At 45.9% G+C, this 22,906-nt stretch overlaps 2 protein-coding genes across 2 annotated transcripts; one reads left to right on the forward strand and one right to left on the reverse strand.

Moving 5' to 3' along the window:
- Nucleotides 1-6,781: 6,781 nt before the first annotated feature.
- On the forward strand, nt 6,782-12,650 carry chek1 (checkpoint kinase 1). Its single transcript, XM_079738902.1, has 14 exons — nt 6,782-6,849; nt 7,075-7,140; nt 7,357-7,471; nt 7,905-8,013; nt 8,412-8,476; nt 8,674-8,743; nt 8,897-9,085; nt 9,473-9,577; nt 9,992-10,075; nt 10,151-10,232; nt 11,157-11,334; nt 11,713-11,844; nt 12,219-12,320; nt 12,409-12,650. Exons 2-14 carry the CDS (start codon nt 7,076-7,078, stop codon nt 12,502-12,504), a joined length of 1,392 nt encoding a protein of 463 aa, XP_079595028.1. The 5' UTR covers nt 6,782-6,849; nt 7,075; the 3' UTR covers nt 12,505-12,650.
- Nucleotides 12,651-12,875: 225 nt separating this feature from the next.
- Nucleotides 12,876-22,171, reverse strand: vsig10l2 (V-set and immunoglobulin domain containing 10 like 2; the record flags this gene model as incomplete). Its single annotated transcript, XM_079739059.1, has 13 exons — nt 12,876-13,024; nt 13,487-13,566; nt 13,658-13,682; nt 13,999-14,115; nt 15,408-15,612; nt 15,697-15,800; nt 16,296-16,589; nt 16,700-16,966; nt 17,053-17,340; nt 18,191-18,466; nt 19,203-19,478; nt 19,759-20,112; nt 22,102-22,171. The coding sequence occupies 13 exons, from the start codon at nt 22,169-22,171 to the stop codon at nt 12,876-12,878; spliced, it is 2,505 nt and encodes an 834-aa protein (XP_079595185.1).
- Between the last annotated feature and the right edge of the window lie 735 nt (nt 22,172-22,906).

The following is a 22,906-nucleotide window of genomic DNA, read 5'->3' on the forward strand; positions in this document are numbered from 1 at the left end:
TCTGGGTCAAAGTGCACGAGCAGCGTTGCAGAGTGCAATAGTCCTTTTACCTGCTGGAACGCTGTCTCCTGATCCTGCTGCCAACTCCAGGAACAGTCTTTGTGCAGAAGCTGATAGAGTGGAGCAAGCACAGTGGACAGTTCAGGCAAGAACTTCCCATAATAGTTCACTAAGCCCAAGAATGACCTGAGTTCTGCCACATTCTTTGGGCTAGGAGCCTCCTTTATCGCCCTCACCTTCTCCGTCATGGGGGAAAACCCCTGAGCTGAAATCATATGACCCAGGTAGCTGACACTCGGAGCCTGGAAAACGCATTTACTGCGCTTTAACCGCAGCCCGGCCTCCTTCATTCTCTGCAGCACCTGGTCGAGGTTTTGCAGATGCTCCCCTTCGGTCTTACCCATCACCAAGATGTCGTCTAGGTAGACAGCAACATGGGGAATGTTCTGCAGGAGGTTGTCCATGGTGCGCTGAAAAATGGCTGGGCTGGACGCGACGCCGAACACCAAGCGATTGTACTTGAACAGACCCTTGTGGGTGTTGATGGTCACGTATTGTTTAGAGTCCTCGTCCAGCAGCAGTTGTTCGTACGCGTGACTCATGTCCAGTTTTGTAAACGTTTGTCCTCCTGCCAGTGTGGCAAACAAATCCTCCACTCGTGGCAGGGGATAAGGGTCCAGTTGTGAGGCTTGGTTGATTGTCATCTTGTAATCACCACATAGCCGCACCCCACCATCTTCTTTCAGCACAGGCACAATTGGGGCTGCCCAGTCAGAGAACTCCACCGGTTCAATGACACCTGACCGCTGCAGCCTGTCCAGCTCCGCTTCCACCTTAGCCTTCATAGCGTATGGCACTGTGCGTGGTTTACAAAAACGTGGCTTTGCGTTGGGGTCCACGGTCAACTTCACTGTTGTGCCCCGGAGGGTGCCAAGCTCATCCTTAAAAATGTCTGCATACTTTGATAGGATGTCTCCAACCACCCTCATGTGCATGATCTCCCCCCAATTGAGGCGGATTCTCTGTAGGAGGTCCCGCCCAAGCAGACTAGGTCCCTCCCTGTCTACCACTATCAGCTCCCCTTTAGCTGACTGGCCTTCGTACATAACGTCTACTTCTATAGCTCCAAGTAGAGGAATGCACTCACCAGTGTATTGTCTCAGTTTAATATTAGTCTTTCTTAAAGCGGGCGCCTTTCCAGAGCCCCACAACCTGCAGTAGGTGGTATGACTTATCACTGAAACTGAGGCACCCGTGTCCACCTCCATGGTCATCTCTTTTCCATTTATTTGCAGCGTTGTGCAGATTGGGGCTGCCCGGGGTTTACAGAGGTCCATACTGAACATGTTGAATGAACACTGCTCCTCAGGTCCTTCGCTTTGCAAATGATGCGTTTTCATTTAGGGTTTTGACTCTTCCCACTCCTTTTTCCATTGCTTTTTAGCACCTCTGCACTTCTTGGCTATGTGCCCCTTTTTCTGGCAGTTATGGCAAACAGCATCTTTAAAACCACAGTCATTAGCGAGATGCGCTCCCCCACACCGGTAACACTCTAATGACTTCATCGGCTTGCCTCTCCCCTCCTTAAACAGACGGTGAACGGTGCTCTGTGGCACACTGGCATTAGCTGCTTGAATGTCTTTTGAGTTGTTAGCTGCCGTTTCCATCGCATGAGCGATCTCCAACGCCTTCTTGAAAGGTAGTGTAACTTCACCCAGCAATCGGCGTTGAATGCTGTCATTATTGATACCACAGACCAACCTGTCCCGTAGCATGTCGTCAAGCCCCGGTCCAAACTCGCAATATTCCGACAGTTGTCTCAGCTCCGCCACGAATGCAGCAACTGAAACTCCCTCTTTGCGTGAATGGGTGTGGAACTTGAAGCGCTGAACAATCACTAACGGTTTGGGGTTGTGATGCTCCTGCACCAGGGTCACCAATTCCTTGAATGACAAGTCACCTGGCTTCCGTGGGGTTGCTAAGTTGCGTATCAACTTGTACGTCTTGGCACCGCACACACTGAGGAGAATCGATCTCTGCCTTTCCTCCTCCTCAATGCCATTCGCCAGGAAAAAGTGCTCCAGTCTCTCGACATATTCAATCCAGTCACCATCCAGCTCGACGAACTCACTGAGCGTGCCGACCGTAGCCGCAGCCATGCTACAAGCTAAAACTACACGGAACTTCTTCTCCGACCCTAACCACACGACACTCCGTCATATATGTTTTAATCCTCGTCGCCAAAAGTGTGGTAACCCGAGGGTAATGACGCACGCACACTTGGAGCTCAGTTAGGGTACTTTACTGGAAAACATATCACCGTACAACAGCCCAGCATGGACCATGCATTCCTTAGACGGTGCAACACTAAAACCGGCCGGTAGAGTACACGGGTAAAGGCACAAAGGTTCCGGGGTGCAATATATAAATGAATGCAACATTAATTCAATCTATAACAGCTGTCATCAGGCCCTGGAGTCCATGCTGTCAGTCCGCCCCCAAGAAACTCAACAGTCCCATCGTGATACAGAAACACCATGTTACATACGCAACCAAACAACACTATGCAATATCGATCATTACCCACCATTGGCTGTATAATGATTCATAATTCAATTAGACCAGACATCTTGAATATTGTAGCAACGGGTGCTATTGCAAAACGGGGCCCCTGGGACTATTTTACGTTCTCCAGCCAGATCAGGTCAGGCCCCTCTAGTGGACCCTCGTTCAAACTCACCGGGCAATACTCGGTCCCCTGCGACAAGCACTGGCTGGATCAGGCCCTTCCATCTACCAAACAGACTCTCCATCCACCCAGCGAACGGGTCATTAACACCGCAGTTCTCTGCCAATTCTAACCTGTGGGACCGTAACCCTTCCAGCGCCCTGGCCACCGACCCATCCGGAGCTGTATTGTTGGGGATAAAAGTAAAACATGCCGTTCCTATCATTTGGTAAACCCCTCGTTGCTCAGCCAGTAACATATCGAAGGCGGATATGTAGCTGCTAGTAGGTGATGCTAAAAAAGTGGATTTAAGTGGATTTTTTTTTTTTGCCAAAAAAAAAAAAAGAAGGCGAATACGAACATAGACAAACACACATGCAACCTAACGTGCGGCCATCTTGGGAAAGGGGCGGAGCAATCGAAAAATTAAAAATTAAGCGTATTTTTATTATTAACATCTTCATTCTCCATCCATTTTTAGCCTCATTCACTCCCATCCCCACACGGAACCCCAAGAGCTCCCGGATCACTAGGCAGCCCGGCAGAGTGCAACGGAGGAAAGAGAAGAAGAAGTTGCAGCGTTGACTTTGAGGCAATGGCTCAACTGAAAAATGGGATGAAACAAGCAGCGGAGGGGAAGAAAGAGGAGGAGACACAAGGGGATGTGTTTGGATGTGTGTGTGTGTGTGGGGGGGGGGGGGGGTAAATCTGTTAAAAGCAGTCTTAATGATCGGGAGAAGAGGCAACATCGACCGTAAAGAGAGCTAATCACTCGAGTGCTCCTCGGCGTAAATGCTGGCAAGAGACAGATTTGATTTCTTTATCCCTTTCAGCATTCCAGGTATCATTATGAAGATTATAAAGATGTTACTAGAAAATAATCCCCTTTAATTTGATCAGCCCGTCTCACAGAGCCATATCGCGGGGGGCTTTCTTTGCATTTCCATTACCAACCGTACCCATATTAATTGGCAGGCAATGGCTGCTTGTGCGGTGGCCATAACTTCACACCTGCATCTCCTGCATCTCAGAGTCCGCTGGACACCTGAGGAGGCCGAGGAGCACGTGAGCAACGCGGGGAAAAGAGAGATGCAGGGGAATCGCACGTGGGTGCCTCGTAGGCCTACATACCAGTGGCATTCATCTCTAAATTGGCCCATAAGGGTGATTTACAGTTTGTGCGGTTTGCTGCGTCGCACAGTACAGGACTGCCCGATCAGGATTATGCTGCGTGGCATTAAATGTTTGGCTTGAGAATGAGGATGTGCCATTTTTTATTATATTTAAAGAATTGAAAGATAGACACTATTGAGAATTATGTCTACGTTAGCATGCTGTGGTGTTCAGCACATAATACAGTTTCAGTGGCAGAGATATGATTAGGATCTTAAAGGAACGGCTCCTGGTTTTAAATGTCCCGAATACCAATTCTACTACTAATACCCTAACTGGAATTCAGAGTGCCGCTCATTCAATTAGGATATCCAGGCAATAACCTCCATCTCTCTCTCTCTCTCTCTCTCTCTCTCTCTCGTCCCCTGTGTAACCCCGCCCCCTTTAATAATCAGTTAAGCAAACGTGGATCAATGTTTCCATGGGAATCGACTCATCCCTGACCATGGTGACGCACACACACACACACACACACACACACACACACACACACACACACACACACACACACACACACACACTCACACGTCCCATCCATTGTTCTAGATTAAACCTCGTATAACAGACCATACCGTTAAGAGACATCCATATTGTAGTTTTTGTTTTTTTAAGGTTATTAAAGGTTATATCGGAATTCACTGTATATAACTCTGGATAAAAGTTTGTCTGCAACCTAAATTAAGCAACAGAATGGCAATATACTACCAAAATGTTCTTACATACATTTCTGCTGGATGTTCCTTTCTCGTGACGGTAGGGCCTGACATCTGTCGTATCCACACTGCCGGGTCTGAGCAGGGTAGGGGAATAAACCATAGGGGCATTGATAGATCAAGGGGCCAAATCTCAGTCCCTGAGTGAGAATGTAACCCCCACCTTCTATCTCCATCAGGACCTAACCTGGCACACCAACACGGCTGCACTGGTGGGAAAGGCTCAGCAGAGCATATATATATAAAAAAATATATCTCTGCTATATTTTCTAAGACTGCTGAGGAAATGCCAGGCGGGGACATAGCTGCTGCAGACCTCATACCACTGCTGTTGAAAGTGTACTAGTGTATGATATTACGGTGTGGTACGCAAACTGCACAGCTGAAAACATGAAAACCCTGCAGGGGGGTTATTTATACGGCAGGAAAAATCATTGGCTGCCCCCTGCCCTCCCTGGAGGACATTGCAACCTCCCAGGGGCTGAATAGGGCAAAAAGAATTATGAGTGACCCATCACACCCCGGCCATGGCCACTTCCAACTCCTCCCTTCGGGTAGGTCCCTTGGGAGCCGGACAAACAGGCTGAGGAATACCTTCTACCCCTGGGCAATTCGTCTACTAAACTGCCTGACCCCCCCCCCCCCCCCCCATGGACCTGTGAAATCCTCTACCATATTTTTAAAGAGATACTTATATTTTATTTGTATATTTATGTATTTATATATTACATATTTATTGTTGCCTATTGCTGTTGTTTGTGTTTGTCTTTCTTGTCTGTCTTTTTGCACTGCTTTATTTTGCACTGTGGGTAGGGAGCACCACCCCAATTTTGTTGTACAAGTTTGCACAATGACAATAAAGTCTGAAATCTGAAATCTGAAATCTGAAATCATACCTTCTTCGGTGCAGTCACACCATACACCCGCACCTGCCAACAACAAATCAATAACTCAGAATTGAGTTGATACCCATTTTCTTGACTTTGGCAAAGGCTGAGGGTAACCCGCACATTTTATACAAAACAAGTTGTTGACTTATTAACTGCATGGAAAATACTAGGAGATCGATGCATATCTATTTGCTAGCCATTCTTTTTTGAGATACGTTGCATCAATGAACACTGGACGGCTGGAAGTTATTATTTTAGATAATGTAACTAAAATTATAGTTTAATGATTAGTGGTGTTGGACTCCCAGCCACCGAGTGTTCAAAATATTATAACTGGTATAGTCAAACTAGTTGTAATATATACCTTCCTTCAACTAGTGAAGAGTGAAATTCAAAATACATTTGGGATTCAATTTTGGTTGAAACTTAATTAATAATAACATTATACAAGATACTCACTCAACATTAACAAGATAATCACTGAAATGCATGCATTTCACTGATTATCTAATTTGTATTTACTGTTTACCCCCAAATATATTTGTATATTTTTTCCCTTGGTTGCATAAAGGTACAGAGCACAAACTTTAAATTAAGTATAAACTTTACTTAAGCTTACTCTCCAAAAGCTACTTTATTGACCTAAAACACACAAACACACACACACACACACACACACTCTCTCTCTCTCTCTCTCTCTCTCTCTCTCTCTCTCTCTCTCTCTCTCTCTCTCTCTCTCTCTCTCTCTCTCTCTCTCTCTCTCTCTCTCTCTCTCTCTCTCTTTTACTTTCTCTCATCCACACTCATCCATAAATGTCTGCAATCAGTGCATATGCTTACGTTCTTAACTTGTTGATATCTGCTAGTGGAGTTATTTTATGCTAAAAACTTTGTGTCTAATAGTGAATGTGAAGTTGACGCCTATTTTTTTAAGATTTAATTAATACCTTATAAGTGCTTAGTTTTAAAAGTTTATTCCACACATATATTGAAACTGCAGCATCCTCTACAACAGGCACATTCTAATCCAAAATAAAATCGTCATAGCCAACACAGTTGATCTGTACAAAATATACGTTTTAGTATCATTATGATTTGAACAGGTCTCATGAGGGTTAGTAAGGTTTCAACGAATAAATGGCGTATGAAATTAGTTGCCTGTCAAATGCATGGATGTAGCTGCAAGTCTTCTGCAACTCTTGTGAACGGATGTGACGCAACCAAAAAATGAGAGGCGGAAGCCTCCCAGCGAACACCAACAGCGCGCCAAATTTCCGAAAACGTCAACACCGGGGTAGCGTTGGAAAAACTGCTTAGTGATAGGGTCTCTATAAAGTTCCACAAGGTAAAAACTACAATACAGAAAGGAAATTCATCATAATATCAATATTATATATTGTCGCATTGATTTGGAATGGAGCTAGTTCGTCTTAAACAAACAGAACACAGAAAAATACACGTCGTTTAACGTTATACCAGCATTTCAAATGGGATTTTGCCCAATTTTAATACACCCGTGCATGAAAGTTTGACAGCTTGGTGATACTAAAACTTATTTGATAATTTGCAGAATGGCAGTGCCATTTGTGCAGGATTGGGACCTCGTACAGACTCTTGGCGAAGGAGCTTATGGAGAGTATGATTGCTTCAATGCACTTTTGCTTGCATGCCATCCCTGTTTCTATCACCTGTTTTGAGCGCTTTTGCCCGTGTACTCTGTAAAGCACTTCGGTTTGAAATGTGCTATATAAATAAATTTGCTTTGCCTTGCATAATCATCTTGCACACAGTCTTTATACTTATTTTCAACTGAAGCACATTCCCGTTGATTCCGGTGTTTCGCTGTCTCCAGAGTTCGGTTGCTAGTGAACAGGCAGACAGATGAGGCGGTAGCGGTGAAGGTGATCGACACCTCTCAGGGAAAAGAGTGTGCTGACAATGTTAAGAAAGAAATCTGCATCCACAAGGTCGGTGATTTTTTGGCTTGTTATGTTTCTCACTTCAGAGTGTGCTGTCAGTGCTGACGCCTCACACACACTATGTTCTTTTAAACTATCGTTTTGAGGAATGAGAAGATTACTGAAAGCAACTGAAATGAAGACACACATCTAGTCATAGAGGTGGGAAGTCCCCAGTCCATCAAATAGAAAGCTCAATTGAACTAAATTACTGCTGGTGCAATTACAGCAGGAAAAAAGGGGGTTCTCTGCATCAGGCCTCTCTATACACATTACCATCATGCTATCTGATACATGATCTATTTTTAACTCCTGAAATAGGACGTTGCTGGATCACAAATTACCAATAATATACAAAAGCTTTAATATGGGATAATTGAGATATTATTGTTATTATCATTAACATGTATGTATACCTGTAACACTGTGTGCTACTCAACAGATTCTTAGTCATTCCAACATTGTGCGTTTCTTTGGTCATCGGAAGGAAGGCCCAACTGTCTATCTATTCCTTGAGTATTGTACTGGAGGGGAACTGTTCGACCGCATAGGTGAGAAAGACCTCTCCTGTTCCCCAGCAGCCTCTGAGCACAATACACATTCAATCAAACTTTATTTTTATAGCCCCTTTCATGCAAAACAGCTGGACTAATGGCTAAGTAACGGTAAACAACACAACAGTTAAGTTAAATTATAGTAAGAAATTATATTATTACCACAGATTAATTTTAGTGGTATACCTTAATCAAGGAAGATTACAAGTGACTTGATTTAGTGCAAAGGATTTATTTTATTCTCCCATTACTGTTGTGATCTGCTTCTGCCTGCCACCAACCAACTCATTGGTCCTGAAGCTTGTTTGTGTTGTCTTGAGTTGCTAGCCAACCACAAAGAACGCTTCAGTTGAAGTTTGCCACCTTTTAATGTTCTTCTCTTGTCTTAACTCCAGAACCTGACGTTGGAATGTCGGAAAAAGATGCCCATCGTTTTTTCCAGCAGCTGATCGCAGCTGTGGTGAGTCGCAGAGGCTTCTACTGTTTGCATATTTCAACTTGTTTTCTAGTCCTCTTATTTTGCCTACATTTAATAATCTATCAGATGCTTAATCCAAAGCAATTTGCAAATGATGCCGAGCTCAATTTAAGTGTTAATATAAAATAATTGTATCTAACATTTTCCTAAATGTCCGTCTTACCCAAATACACTTCCAGGAGTACCTTCACAATATTGGCATCACCCACAGAGACATAAAACCAGAGAACATTCTGTTGGATGACAAGGGTGAGAGAATGGGCTTTGAATATGACAACGCATGCTTCATTTAGATTTAGATTTTATTTTATTTTAATGCATTATTTCCCAAGTTAGTCTTTGCCGATTTCAAATCCTTTTTTCATGGGTATAAAAAAGAAAACTTTTTATTACATTTCTTAGATAACCTCAAGCTGTCAGACTTCGGCCTGGCCACCATGTTTCGTCACAAAGGGAAGGAGCGCCTGCTGAACAGGCTCTGTGGAACGCTGCCCTACCTGGCGCCGGAGCTCCTCGGCCAATCAGAGTTCAATGCTCAGCCGGCGGACGTGTGGGCCTGCGGGATCGTACTGACGGCGATGCTCGCTGGAGGTAGGGGGCAGCTACCAACCGCTCGCTGTACTTAGAGGGACAGGTGGCGGCGGTGGTGGTTGCGAGAAGGAAACACTAAACCCTTACTGTGTGTTAATACTTTTCCTTAGCATGTGTCACTGCTTTAGTTCTTCAAGATTTCTTGCGTAAGTGGTAGTCATTTGTAGTCGCTTAAAAGGCCTCTGAAACGCCACATGCTCACTGGTTTGGGAAATGTCTTTCTTAACTCTTTGGGTTTACAGTTGGCACACATAGCTTTCCTGATCTAAGTTCTTGGACAGTCAAGTTATTTTATTTGATGTATTTACAAATTTCTATGATATGTATTTACCCCAACTAACCAAACCAGTGGACTTCAATGAAAGATTTCCTTTGCTATGGTTTCAGAGTTGCCGTGGGACCAGCCCAGTGAAAGCTGTCAGGAATATACTGATTGGTTACAGAGGAAAACATACCTGCCCCCATGGAAGAAGGTTCAACCAAGTCCTCTTGGTAGGTCTTTGTTTTACTTTAATCCTCTAATGCCCTGTATGTGGCTAGCGGTTATTGGACACAAAAACATTCTTGGTAAACTGGAAAACCGACTTCATTATTGTAATACACAGGAATTAAATGTTTACTTCAATTGGTTGGGAATCTGAAACCGAATGATTCAGTTGTTGGTGTGTGTGTGTGTGTGTGTGTGTGTGTACACCAATGGGTGGCATCATGGTCTTCCCATATTGTTTACAGTCTATGTATGATTATGCACCACATATCTGAATCAAACTTCCAGAACATGTGAGGCCTGCCTCAACACTTCAGGGTTTTTGGTTCTTTTATTTATTTTATCAATTGTAATTACTGCCTTATATTAATCTAATGTTATTCAATCAACTATTAACAAATTGATTTATGGACTTAAAGGTTTGTTGTCCAAGTTGTTGATGGCCAGTCCAGGGGAGCGTGTCAGCATCTCGGATATGAAGAAGGACCGTTGGTTCACTACAGGTACGTACAGGCAACGGTACACGGGCACGTTCAAAAAACAAAAGGGAAACCCTGTCACACCATGTTCCCCTGTAGGTGGGAAACCCCCCTCGGACTCTCATGGCTCTTCCAAGAAGATCCTTCGCACGGATGCTGGAAGCATCACCCGGAACAAAAGGTCAGAGATTGTCGTCAATCCGACATGTGTGTTTACTGTTTTCTGGCTTAGGGATGTTTCCAGTGTTACCCGTGTTGGATGACTATACGTGTGAGTTTATTCATCCCATCCATCTTTTAGCTGTTAAGATTGTATTTACAAATAAAATATAATGTGGATTGACTTTAAGCAACATTAAGGCCTACTTGTGCGAGCCAGACTTTGTTATAGGGACACGATTGTTGTTTGGTAGTTCACTGTAATCTCTTATTATTATGTGATTATTGCTGCTAGCTAACACGGTTGCGGATGTGAAGGAGTCAAGGGGGACATTCTTGATACTTTAAATAGCATTGGCTGTACAGTACTGCACACACGTTTCCCCTCTTAAGGTGAACGGGGCTTAGATGTGTGTTCTATGGGTTGGGTTCAGTGTCTCGCAGCAGTTGCACTGGTGCATGGATGTGTGTTATGAGTTCGGTGCATTGGATGGCAATTGAATGAATACCCATACTATAATAATGAGGATGTTTACAATGTTACAAGAATAGAAACCACATTTTTTTAGAAATTTGTTTAACAAAATTATTCTTCATTTGTGGGACAGAGGGATAAATATTGTGACTGTCAAATTTCGGGACACTCAGCCTCCCTTAAATTAGAAACACAAAAACACCAGCTTTATAAAGGCTTCTTCTTATCGATAGATGGGCCTGGTGACATGTAATCCGCTTCATCACATAGACCAAATCCACCAACAACATGCGTAGCCTCTTCAACCAGAATGCGCAGTGCATGCCCTTCCTGCCTTAAAAGCAGATGGCGCCCTCTAGGTGGAAACTACGGTGTTACCGTAGGAAAAACCCCGGTGTGAAACTGTCCCCACCGTGTCAACACAACCTAACCTCTGACGTGTCTCCGACCCTGTGCGTTGTTGTGGTGCAGCGATGAGAGGATGCAGTTCTCCAGCTCCCAGCCGGACCCCCCGGCTCTGGGAAGGTGTGTCTTGGAGGCGGTGCTCTCCATTGGCCCCACAGACGGGCTGGTCAGCTTCTCCCAGCCCACCCGACCGGAACACATGCTGCTGGGGAGTCAGCTGCTGGGCACACCCGGAGCCAGCCAGGTAAACCTCACTCTCTTACTCACCCGCACGCAGACCTGGGTATACACACTGACAATTCTGTGCTTATGTCAGTTTCGGTTTTCTCTTTCAATCAAACTTCATTTTCATAGCGATTTAAAAAAAAAAAAAAAAGTGTTAATGAGGGACCAACAACGCTAAAAATATTTTATGGTTTACACCCTACTTGATGAAATCTTAACTACAAACTGGTATTATATTTTATGTAATTCACTATATTAATCACGGTAGCTTTGTGGATTTTCCCCATGCAGCTACTGTTTAGAACCAAGATGGCCACTCTGAATTTGGCCTAAACGCTGAATCCTAAATAGATCTTGGACCACCCTTTGTGTACTGACGTTCTTTTCTGCCCTGTAGACGCCCTGGCAAAGGTTGGTGCGCAGAATGACTCGCTTCTTCACAACGAAGAACGTCGACGACTCCTTCTCTGCCCTGAGGGACACCTGCGAGAGCCAAGGACTCGCATTCAAACAAACCTGTACCAATCAGGTAATGGCACATGATTCATACACACCAATCAGTTAATGGCATTTTCAATGCAGACCTCATCCAATGAGATGGCCGCACAAGTCTTTAGCACCAATAAGGTAACTGGACGTGACTCGTCAGGGCACCAATGGGGTAACTCCGTCTGGAGGAGCTAGATGGCAGCATTATGGAGAGCAGGAAGCTGTACTACTAGTGTGTTCAACGTCTAGCTGAAAGGTTCTGTGTTCAATCCCTTTCTGACTAACCTCATGACCTGCTTCTTCATGAGTATCCTGATTCACTGTTAATTGCTTAGTTTGGGTACATGTGGGTGTGTGTCTGATTTTATACTCAATGGCAGATAGTTGGTTAACGCATTATCGTTTTCCTTGCAGGCGACGGTTAGCACGCAGGATAAACGCAACAACAAGCTCATCTTCAAGGTCCATCTGTTCGAGATGAATAAGAAAGTGCTTCTGGATTTCAGACTATCCAAGGTACACTGGTCCATCAATGTATTTTTGTAATTTTTTCACGTGTTATATTTCTGTTTTACTCATTTTGTCTGTATCTCTCGGGTACCAGGGCGACGGTCTGGAGTTCAAACGTCTCTTCCTGAAGATCAAACAGGGGCTCAGTGACATCATCAGCCCTCAGAAGATCCCTCTAGCGATCACATAACGGGTTCTTTAAGCCAGCGCTTTTGTTTTTGTATGTTAGTATATGTATGTGCCAGTTTGACAGCGTTAATACATTTTGTTTCAATATGTTTTTATGGCTACCATGTATTTGATCAGTTTCACTGAGGAATTAGAAGGGATAAGGATTTGTGAGTCCGTGAAGAGGTTAACAATAAAATAAAATAATTAAACCTTAAGCAAGCATCAGTATTCAGTCACTTTAATGTGGAGTGCGGCATTCTATGTAATATTGACCAACACTTGTACTGTGAACCTAGAACTATTTATTTTGTGTTTTTATAAACTCGTGTCGCTAACTAAAAGCCAAAAAGAGTACAAAATGTTTTTTAATAGCAACGGCTCCGATGCGGGCTAGGAACCCGTGGCCTTGACAGTGATCGTGACGTTGACGGGCTCGTCGTCTCCAGTGGGCGGGGCTTGGCTGTTGGTTGGCGAGTCCTGTTCGGGGGGGGGCGAGGTTGGGATAGGCGAGGCCGCTCTGGGCAGCGATATGGCGGGAACTGGGAGGGAGAATGTGGTGGTGAGATAATTTCAGGATTATGTATTTGGACTCTACAGGGTAGACATAGGGAATTATTGGCAAAGGAACTAACTTGACTAAAATAGTTGCAAATCCTAGGCTGTGCATTGAATAAAAAATTATGTATGTTGGTTTACAAAAAGCTATTCCAGTGCTTAAAGAAAATATGCTTATAGTTATGTTTTTTGGACTAGACTAAAGTCTCTACTTTATATGTGGGATAGTCACTGACCATACCGCATATAAACCAAAGGGTGTGAACCAACAAATAATATATAAACCAAAAAAAATATCAGAATACCTAAATGTTTAATGTATTCAAGGTTGATATCAGTTGCCTCAACACATGCTTAATAATATTTTGTTCATTAAAGAAATACAAATAAAATCATGATTGGAGGGTTATGGATTCAACAGGATTAAAAATGCTGCTTCATACTACCTGGACTAGAACCAAGGTCATCACCATCTGCGAGCTCGTCATCGGGGAAGTTGATGTTTTCCCTCGACTGGCCGTGCTGCCTGCATGGGGAGACCAGAACAAGACCGGTTAAGGGGATCAATGTCTCTATAAAATGGGTGCTATTTCTCTGTAACGGGTACAAATACTCACATGCCGAATAGCATATCGCGTAGACCTGCGGGAACATTAACATGTGGTAAATATCCATTAATGGCGTAACAACAAAAAGGTATGTGTTTTTTGATAAATGGACATTGTTTTTTTTATGGTCATGTTCATTTACTCTTAATTATATTTGAACTTATTTTGTAGGTTTTTATGTTTGCTATATTAGCAGCCTGTTTGTCTTGATTGCTAGACAATTTGTCTTATTAGTAAGTTACTCGTTAAAAATAAAATGCAGATGTTTTTGGGCATAAAAACAACAAAATGTCAAAAATATTAAAATACTTTTTTCGATTACTACGTTTAATAATAGCGGACTGACTCACGGGAATTGCGGTTGCGTAATAGGAACAAGAGTATCAGCAATGTAAGAATAGCTGCAACAATCATTCCACCAATGGCAGCTCCAATCACAGCAGGATACGCACCGAATGGTGGGTCCGCTGAAACACATCAAAGTTACCATTGCAACTATTTGAATGTCGAAACAGAGTTGAAGAGACACCCTGCCAACGATTCAGTTCTTTAGGATTATTCTTTAGAGCGGTCCTCAACCTTACAACAACAGTGGCTTTGGGCAGGACCATCATGTTGTGGAAATGATTGTCCCAATGTCATCGTTTCGAATATTAAGCGTCTGGCATATAAATAAAGGGTTTATTTTGTACATTGGGTTGTCCATTAATGGTGTAACACCCCCAATACATTTTTAGGTTTGAATACTAATTTAATCCTATTTTCCTTCACTGAAACGACGGTGAAGTCGCACAGTATTGTGGTTGAGGACCACTCATCACTACGCTGAACTGAGCTACAACCCTCCCTGGCATAGCATGAATAGGTGCAAAAGGCCTCAGTACCACTTGTCATTTTAATGGGACTTTTCCCAGGCCAAACTGTAACCTGGACGCAATAAATATCAGGGCTGTACTTCACAGCGTGAACAGATGAGCCAGACAACGTCCTACATAACCTGGGTTTATTTTGATTAAATTTCTGTGATTCAAACAAGCCTAATCCTGCCACTTGCCTGCTTCTTGATACGACACAACTAAACACAAAAATGACCATCTCCCTCTTTAAAAAACAAGTTTTGTAAAATCTAGCAGCAACACATACGTGGCCACAGAATCCACAATCAAGAAGCCAGTCTCTGTGTTTCCTATTCAGTTTCAGTTTCCTGCTTCCTATCAGATCTGAAGAGTCTCATCGAAACGACAAGTGTACTCAGGACCTAGAATGACGCAAAGGGAAACGCTCATTGACTGACAGGGGAGGCCTGCAGAGTGGAGAGCACACAGGGCACATAGTGAGGAGTTTGAGGAGGAGAAGGAGGAGGAGGAGAACACATGGGAGAAGGTGAAGAAGAGAAGAGGCAGTGGGGGGAGAGAGGATGAGGAGCTGTGGTGTGAGTTGTGGGGGAAGTGTTATTGAAATGTGTGCGTGTGTATGTGTGTGTCTTTCACCTACGCAGATAACAAAAACCACAAAGAAAACTGGTTAGACAAGCATCGAATAAATGTTTTTTTTGTAAACAGCAAACATGCAAAAGCAATAGTAACTAAAAGTAAAAAACAATAAATACAGTCAGATAATTCATGCCAGTCCCCTTTAGGGTCTTTCTACTCCCCAATAGGATCACACTCTCTCTTTAGGTACGGTCCAAAAACTAGTCTCCCCTTTCCCCGGCCTGGTGCCCCGCCCGCCCTCTCTCCCCGACCCCCCCTCTCCTTACCTGGGGTCCGCTCTGCCGACGGGTGGCCCGCCGTGCGGTGATTGAGCGCCGTGACGCGGAACTGGTAGGTGTTGGTGGGGGCCAGGCTGCCCTGCGTGTGGCGGCGCGCCCCGGCCTCCGTCACCACGCTGGCCCGCCACTCGGAGAAGCTGCCCTCGTCCTTCTTGCCCCCCTTACTCTTCGCACGCTCCGTCAGCCACCGGACCTCCAGCAGGAAGCCGGTGAAGAGGGGGGTCGGGCCTCCCCCTCCTCCTCCTCCTCCCCCTCCTCCTCCTCCTCCTCCTCCGGCCCCGTCTCCGTCGGTCTCCATCCGCCACCCCAGCTCCACCTCTCCGCGCTGGCGGCTGCTGTATATCGCCCTGTGCAGGGTGACGTTGGGGGGCATGGGGTACCCTGATACCACGCACGCACGCACGCACGCACACACACACACACACACACACACACACACACACACAAAGGCACAAACAGAAAGAAACAAGTTAAAATGGGTCAGGAGGTGCCCAATGGATGCACCAAAAACTGGTGTGAGACAGGGTGGAAGTTTATGGTCTAAAGTTGTTATCAAACAATTTCTGATCAACCCCCTCCCAAGATATAGCATATGTACCACTAGGGTCACACATACCCACATTTTAGAAACACTGGTCCAGAGTAATTCATAATTGTTGCGTTTTGGCCATGGAATTGAAAATGTATTTACGATAGATGCAATTACGGTGAGGGCTTCAGTATTATGGGTTTAGTGTGGTTACATCACTCAGGGTAAGGTTCTCGGGTAAAGCACTGCATCATGGCATTTGTCTTGATCAAAGTGTTCTGTGTAGTTTCATCTGGTGGTGTGTGTTGTGTGTCTATAAGTCACAATGGGGGAAAAGCCGTTCGTACTCAGGACCAATAAGGTGACGGCGATCTCGGCCCCTCCCACTGCGTTGGCGGTGGAGCACCAGTACTGGCCGCTGTCCTGCGCCCCGTCGGCCTCGCGCACCGTGAGGTTGGCCCAGGCGGCCGCCCGCTGCAGCTGGTACTTCCTGGGCACGTCCAGCACCGCCTTCCTGTGGTTGTTGAACCAGGTGATCTGATTGGCCGGCGGGTAGTTGGCTCCCAGGATGCAGGTGAGCTGGACGTCGCCCCCCTCGTAGACGGACACCACGCTGCGCTGGGTCACCAGCACCGGGGCCTCTGCGGGGGGGACATATGTAAGGGAACCCAGGTTAACACATGTTACCTGAATGATTTGTGTGTTTTTGAGGGCATGCTGGTGAAGTGCGGGAGGACCGGCGCCAGTGTACCTAGAGTCACCCTGCAGCTCTTGGGTGTCGCCACCAGGGGGTGTTGGGCACGGCAGGTGTAGGCCTGCCCGCTCCGGGCGGAGCCGTGGCGGAGCACCAGAATGTTGGCGTTCCCTTCCCCCGGCTGGCCCCCGCCATCGCTTCCCTCGGGCCCGTCCCACCACAGCAGGGCCCGCGGGACCCCCCCGTTCCAGGAGCAGGACAGCATCAGGTACGTGTTGTTCCGGGTCGCGATGGCGAAACACACAGGCTCCGCCGGCGGGGAATCTGGAGTTAAAAAAAAACAAGACATTTGTGAATGGTGAGGTCCCTGGGGTGCGATGTGATTGGTCCGTGTGCTGCGTGACACTCACAGGTGCGCATGCTGCAGTAGGCTCTGTGGTTGGTGGCGCCATGCGAGCCCAGGCAGTTGAACAAGGTGTTGTTTGACGCCCTGGCCACCGCCGGCGGGAGGGTTACGTTGTTGCTCAGTTTGTCTATTTCCTGTCCTGGGCCGGCTACTTCCTGGCCCAGGCCCAGCAGCCCTCGGGTCCAGCTGAGGGTGGGGGCCGGCAGCCCCCCCGGCCAGGAGCACTGCAAGCTCAGGGAGCTGTGGTTCAGCACGGGCTCCACCGAACACGACGGAGAGCCGTCCGGTGGGTCTGTAGGGACATAATACAGCGTGACACGGCAATGATGTGCCCTATGGGAGAAACAGGAAGTCCTAGTCTGAACCTGGTCAGGCTGAAGCAATGCCTACAAAAGGGGGGAAGTTCTGTGTGTTTACGTCGCATCAGCCAAAGCAAACGGAAGGGCAACAATGACAAGCACAGATAACCGGGAGCCCCTGCTTGTCATGGCTGTGACATCATAGTTGTGACATCACACTGTACCTGTCAGAACCCCCAGAACATCCTCAGCCCTCCTGCACATTCCTCCATGGTCCAAAGATCGGGTGTTTCCACTCTGCTGGCTGTCAGTGTGTGTGTGTGTGTGTGTGTGTGTGTGTGTGTGTATATGTGTGTGTGTTCTGATGTTTGCCAGGTTGTAGATCTTTGTGGTGTTGTTGATATGGGGTAGTAAGATTAACCGATTTGGGTCAGAATGTGGACGGCAAACAGTGGCATGGAGACAGGATGATACTGAAACCAAAAGAGCTCGACAGGGAAAAGGAGTTTGGCGTAGCAACAGGTGAGAGAGTGGGGACAGTAGAAGTAGTAGAGACAGTGGAGACAGTAGAAACGAGTGTTGATGACGATAGGAACATCAACGCCTGCCTAAGTTCCTCACTCCTGGAACTGCTCCAAGAGCCTTTCAGAATTTTGGCAACACATCTAAGACTGAATCCATCATCTTTGCTCCTGAGTTAAATGATTACATGGTTACGTTTTGGTCTGTCCAACAAGGAAGAACGCCAAATTGGGATTCAGGTGAAGAGGAGACTCGGCTGGACTGTGACGGTGAGGTCCAAGGTCAAAAGCACAAAGGTCAAACATCATGGGTGAGACTCACAGAAAACTGTCAGGTTGATGCTTTTGATGGAGCTGGTGTCGAGCTGGGTGTTCTGGGCCCGACAGGCGTATTTTCCGGTGTGTGAGCGGAGGATCTTGTTGATGATGAAACTGGGGCCACCGTTGACCTGGGAGTTGTTGTAGTACCAGGTGTACACGCTTGGAGGGTTGGACTGGGCCTGACACATCAGCAGAACCCGCTCACGCTCCAGGGCCGAGTATCCCTTCTCCGTCAGACTGTACGGCGTCACGTCAATCTGGGGTATGTCTGGGCCGTCTGTGGGCAAAGGCTTGGTTTAGAGATTTTCAAATCCAAACTTAATAGAAAGGTATCAGAAGGCTTGCTTTCAAGGGGCTTTAGGTAAGACTTAATGGCTATGAGATTGAGGGTTATTTGGTAGAAATGCCAACACCATTCGTCAGCTACCCTGATTGGTTAGGGGAATCTATCTTGCCTGTCAATGTGCATGCACAACATTATCATAGCTCCACTACAGCTGTGTGAATGCAACAGAATTTTTTTAAGGTTGTTTATTTTCAAATACTGGCTCTCTCCTGTTACTTTCTTACCTTGCGAGGCAGCTGGATTTGCAAGATACCGATCACAAGAGAACCCATCCTGCCAGGCTTCAAGTCATGTGCTTGTGGCCAATCAGTGTCCTATGAGGAATTACCTGACCTAACGATACATGATACACGGTGACAGGCAAATGAGTCATCCAGTCACCTGCCAATGGCAATTGCCTTCCCTTTACCAAACTGTTTCCAAGGGAACTTGCTAGGTGGTGCTGTGAAACCATCAGGTTTGCTGTTTTCTGCTCCCTCTCTTTACAACTCTCCAATCGGACCTACAGTACATCCCCTTAAACAACCCCTTATGACCCCAACCCTCGAACCCGGCTTTGCAGTGATATAGATATAGATACATATTTTTTTGAATTCGCTTTTGAAGGTTTTATCCATTTTATTTATAGCGGTGTTGAACCAGCCATTTCTGAACAGAGGCGACTCACAGACTACGTCCATCAGGGCCCGGTCCGAGCGCTCCAGGTTGACCGCGTTGCTGACCACGCAGCGGTACCAACCGGTGTTGTTCCGGTTCACGTTGGACATGATGAGCATGCTGCTGTTGCCCCGGGCGATCATAGTGACAGGAGTGCCGGGCCTTTCGTGCTCCCACTCATAGAGGATGGGTGAGGTCCCGTTTCCCAGGCCGCAGCGCAGCACTACCACCGATCCCTCCACCGGAGACGCATCGCTCAGCAGGACATAGGGCTTACTGACCGGAACTATGTTCAGGAGAGAATGACATTGAGTATATTATATTTCCCAAACGGTCACAATATTTAAAATGCAATGTTAGCATTTAAGTTTAAAGTCTAATACCTAGGGGGATGCACCAATAATTCGATATTTTGGCGGTTAATGATATTAAGAAGCTACAGGCTGATACTGATACATTTTATTGCAATGACATCATCTCAATGTTAATACAACAGTCGTCAGTTTTGCACACAAGCGCAGTCGCATTCTGTGTTCTTGTGTCATTTGATCTAGTCCTTGTCTCACCGCGGACGGTGAGGCGTACGTAGTAGTAGCGGAACTCGGGTCCTTCGGGCCTCTCGTAGAAGGCTTGGCACGTGTACAGGCCTTCGGACGCCCGTGGAAGCTGGTCGATGCTGAGCGACGCGCTGTGCGAGATCACCGCTACCGAGCCCAGCGTGGCGGCCAGCGCCTGCATCCGAGGACCATGCCCGAAGTTGTACACCACAGCCTTGATTTTGTCGGTGCCCTGCTTGGTGAAGCCCCAGATGTAAATATCCGGTAAGGTGGTGCCGCACTCTAGGATCACGGCCATGTTCACCACGCCATACACCTGCACGTCATCGTACACCACTTCACCCGGGTTCAGGATATTCACGGCTGGAGACGAGAGAGAGAGCGGGGGTAATGCATGATGGGGAAAATGACCGGACACAGGGCGAGCATTGTGTGTGTGTGTGTGTGTGTGTGTGTGTGTGTGTGTGTGTGTGTGTGTGTGTGTGCGCGTTCGTGCGTGTGTGTGTGCGTGCGTGGGACCTACACCGGAGGTTTTCTGTTACAGGATTGGTAACACGGTAATGCTGAGAGCCTGCAGGACTTGAGTGGGTCAGTAGAGGTTAAATTTGACCAGTAACATGATGGGCTCTCCCTGGAATTAGATTTAGTTACATTGTCTCCTTCCGGATACCAGATAGCGTTTGTTTACGTCGTAAACAAATGACTATGATTACATAGCATCGCGAGTACTCTGTGTTGCTGGTTGGAGTTGGGTGTATGTTCCTGGTTGATGGATGGGGTTTACTTAAGAAGCAGCCAGGACCGTCCACTTGTGAGTCTCAGGTGGAAGATACGGGTGCATAGCTATGTTCCCCGGGTCCTATGTTCCCCGCTTTGTATGTGACCAGGGAACATAGCACCCTGTGAGCAAATCTTTTTTTCGCAGGATGGTAGGGGCAAGTACCGCCTTTTTCGCCTCTGATTTGCCTGTGATTGGTTAGAATGTCTCTCCTCCGATTGGTTATGGTTAGGGTTAGGTTTAGGGTTAACCCTCACCCTAACCCTAACCCTAACCCTAACCATAACCCTAAACCTGACCCCAAACCTTTGCACTCGGGGAACATAGGACCTGGGGAACATAGGGATGACCCCGAAAATACTAGCATGTAGTTCCTCGGTTCAACAGGGGCCAACAGGAACACATGGGATTTAGTGTTTTTATTTATTATTCTATATATAGAATGCATTTTTTATTCGTCCAGTTAGAATCTGGGTTGCTAGTTCATATCAGGGGCCCATTCGCTGGTTGCTGGTTGCATGGATTGGCAAAGCTCCTCTCAATGCAAATCCACACCCCCATAACGGTTATGTGTAAACTATAGGTGACATCTGTATTTTTTAAACTTTCACAGCTAATACTTTGTGTGTACCACTATGTATTCCTGGTCAACGACCTGTTTTTGCATAGCTGAGTGTTTTTCAGACCGTGGGGTCATATGGAGTACTATAAGTACTTAAAGTACGCCAGTACTACTCAGCAACTTTCATGACATACAAAGGCACTTGAAAACAAACTATATACCAAGTAAGTAATAAACCAAGTAAGTCAAATTCTTAAAATCAGGAGTATGGTGGATAGAAATTGAAGAAAGAAAAGCCTTGAATTGATATCTATGGGTCTCGATGACTTATGGTGTGGGAGAATTTTACTATACCCTTAGAAGAATTATAATCATTTGCTTGCCTTATGCGTTATATGATGAGATGACCTTGCCTTACATGTTATATGAATGAGATAGGCAGACTGGACTAACACTTCTTTGATGAGTCTCTTGGAGAGATTCTTGCTTCTTAAAAAGATCATCCAATGTTCTGTGCCACCAGTATGTACCAGGTGTTCCTTGTGAAATAAAATTATTCAGATATTCTGATCGAGACATCCTAATGGCTGGAAATGTTGTGAAAGGAATGGATAGGGGTACCCACCAAGGGTACTGGATGAGAGAAACTGGTTGGAAGGCTTGCCACCAATTCTTGGCAAACCAAGTTGCGCCCGAAGACCATGAACATAACGATCGAGACAATACAAAGTTTGGCCGGAGCTGGAAAAGCAGTGGTTCTGCGGACCAGCTCGGCTTTCGTATTACTTTCTTAAAATTATAAAAACAGCTCTCAAACTAGGCGGTTTCTTGATCTATGATCTTGTCAGTGTTTAAGTGTTTCACTTTCCTCAACAATATTCTGACAAAAGTTTGACCAACCTCCTACGCAAAACAGAAAGAGCTGTAAAGTGGTCAATCCAGGGGTCAAGTAGTACACACCAACCCTTGATAACAAGGCCTTATCTTATCTGAAAGAGATGGCCACACTCACCTTCTGCATCGGTGGGGTCCGGGCTGAGGAGCAGACAGAGAAGGGTCGGAACAATCAGAGGGACCACCATTTTACCATGATGAGAGCCAGTCCCAGTACGGCCACAGTGCAGAAACACACGCCGGAGCCTCCTGAAGCTAGGAACTCTGCTCTGCTTTCCAGTGACTCACTGGCCTGAGGCTGCACCTCATTACACTGAGAGTATACAAAGGGACTGGATTACTAAACTGATTTGGACTTAATTATTGATGTTTCTCCGTCTTTGTCCCCTCTTTTGCTCTCTCCCTGTTTATCTCCCTCCCGATCTCCCCTTTGTCCCCTTCTATATATCTTTTTCTTTTTCTCTCCCTCTCTTGTTCTGTCACTTTTGTCTTTTTATTTCGTCATTTATTTCGATATCTCTGTTTCTCACCTACTTTATGTGTTTCTGTCTCTTTCTGTCTCTCTGATTACCTTCTCTATTCCGTTCCCTCTATTTACGTATTTTTTTCTCTTTTGCCCTGTGTTTCCTTGTGTCACTGTGTCTCTATCCCTCTATCTTCTGTCTCTCTCTTGTGTCTCTCTCACTCTCTGTCTTCTCTCTCTGCGTCTTTCTGTGTCTCTCTGTGTGTCTCTCTCTCTGTGTATGTGTCTCTCTCTCTCACTCTCCCTGTAGCAGGGTTAGAATGACATGGCGCTCCTACACTCATCTATTATAGATCACAGGTGGATAGGCTGACAGTTTCACATCTTACCAATACACACGCACACACACAGACATAGGCACGAACGCACTTAGGTATGCACGCAACCACACGTGTGTGTG

This window comes from Pollachius pollachius (genome assembly GCF_949987615.1).
Source record: "Pollachius pollachius genome assembly, chromosome: 6".
NCBI classification, from domain to species: Eukaryota; Metazoa; Chordata; class Actinopteri; order Gadiformes; family Gadidae; genus Pollachius; species Pollachius pollachius.

Coding starts and splice junctions, on each gene's coding strand:
- chek1 (XM_079738902.1), top strand. CDS start 7,076: ATGGCAGTGCCATTTGTGCAGGATTGGGACCTCGTACAGACTCTTGGC. Junction 8,014..8,411: donor GGAACTGTTCGACCGCATAG/GTGAGAAAGACC, acceptor TCTTAACTCCAG/AACCTGACGTTGGAATGTCG. Junction 11,845..12,218: donor AACAAACCTGTACCAATCAG/GTAATGGCACAT, acceptor TTTTCCTTGCAG/GCGACGGTTAGCACGCAGGA.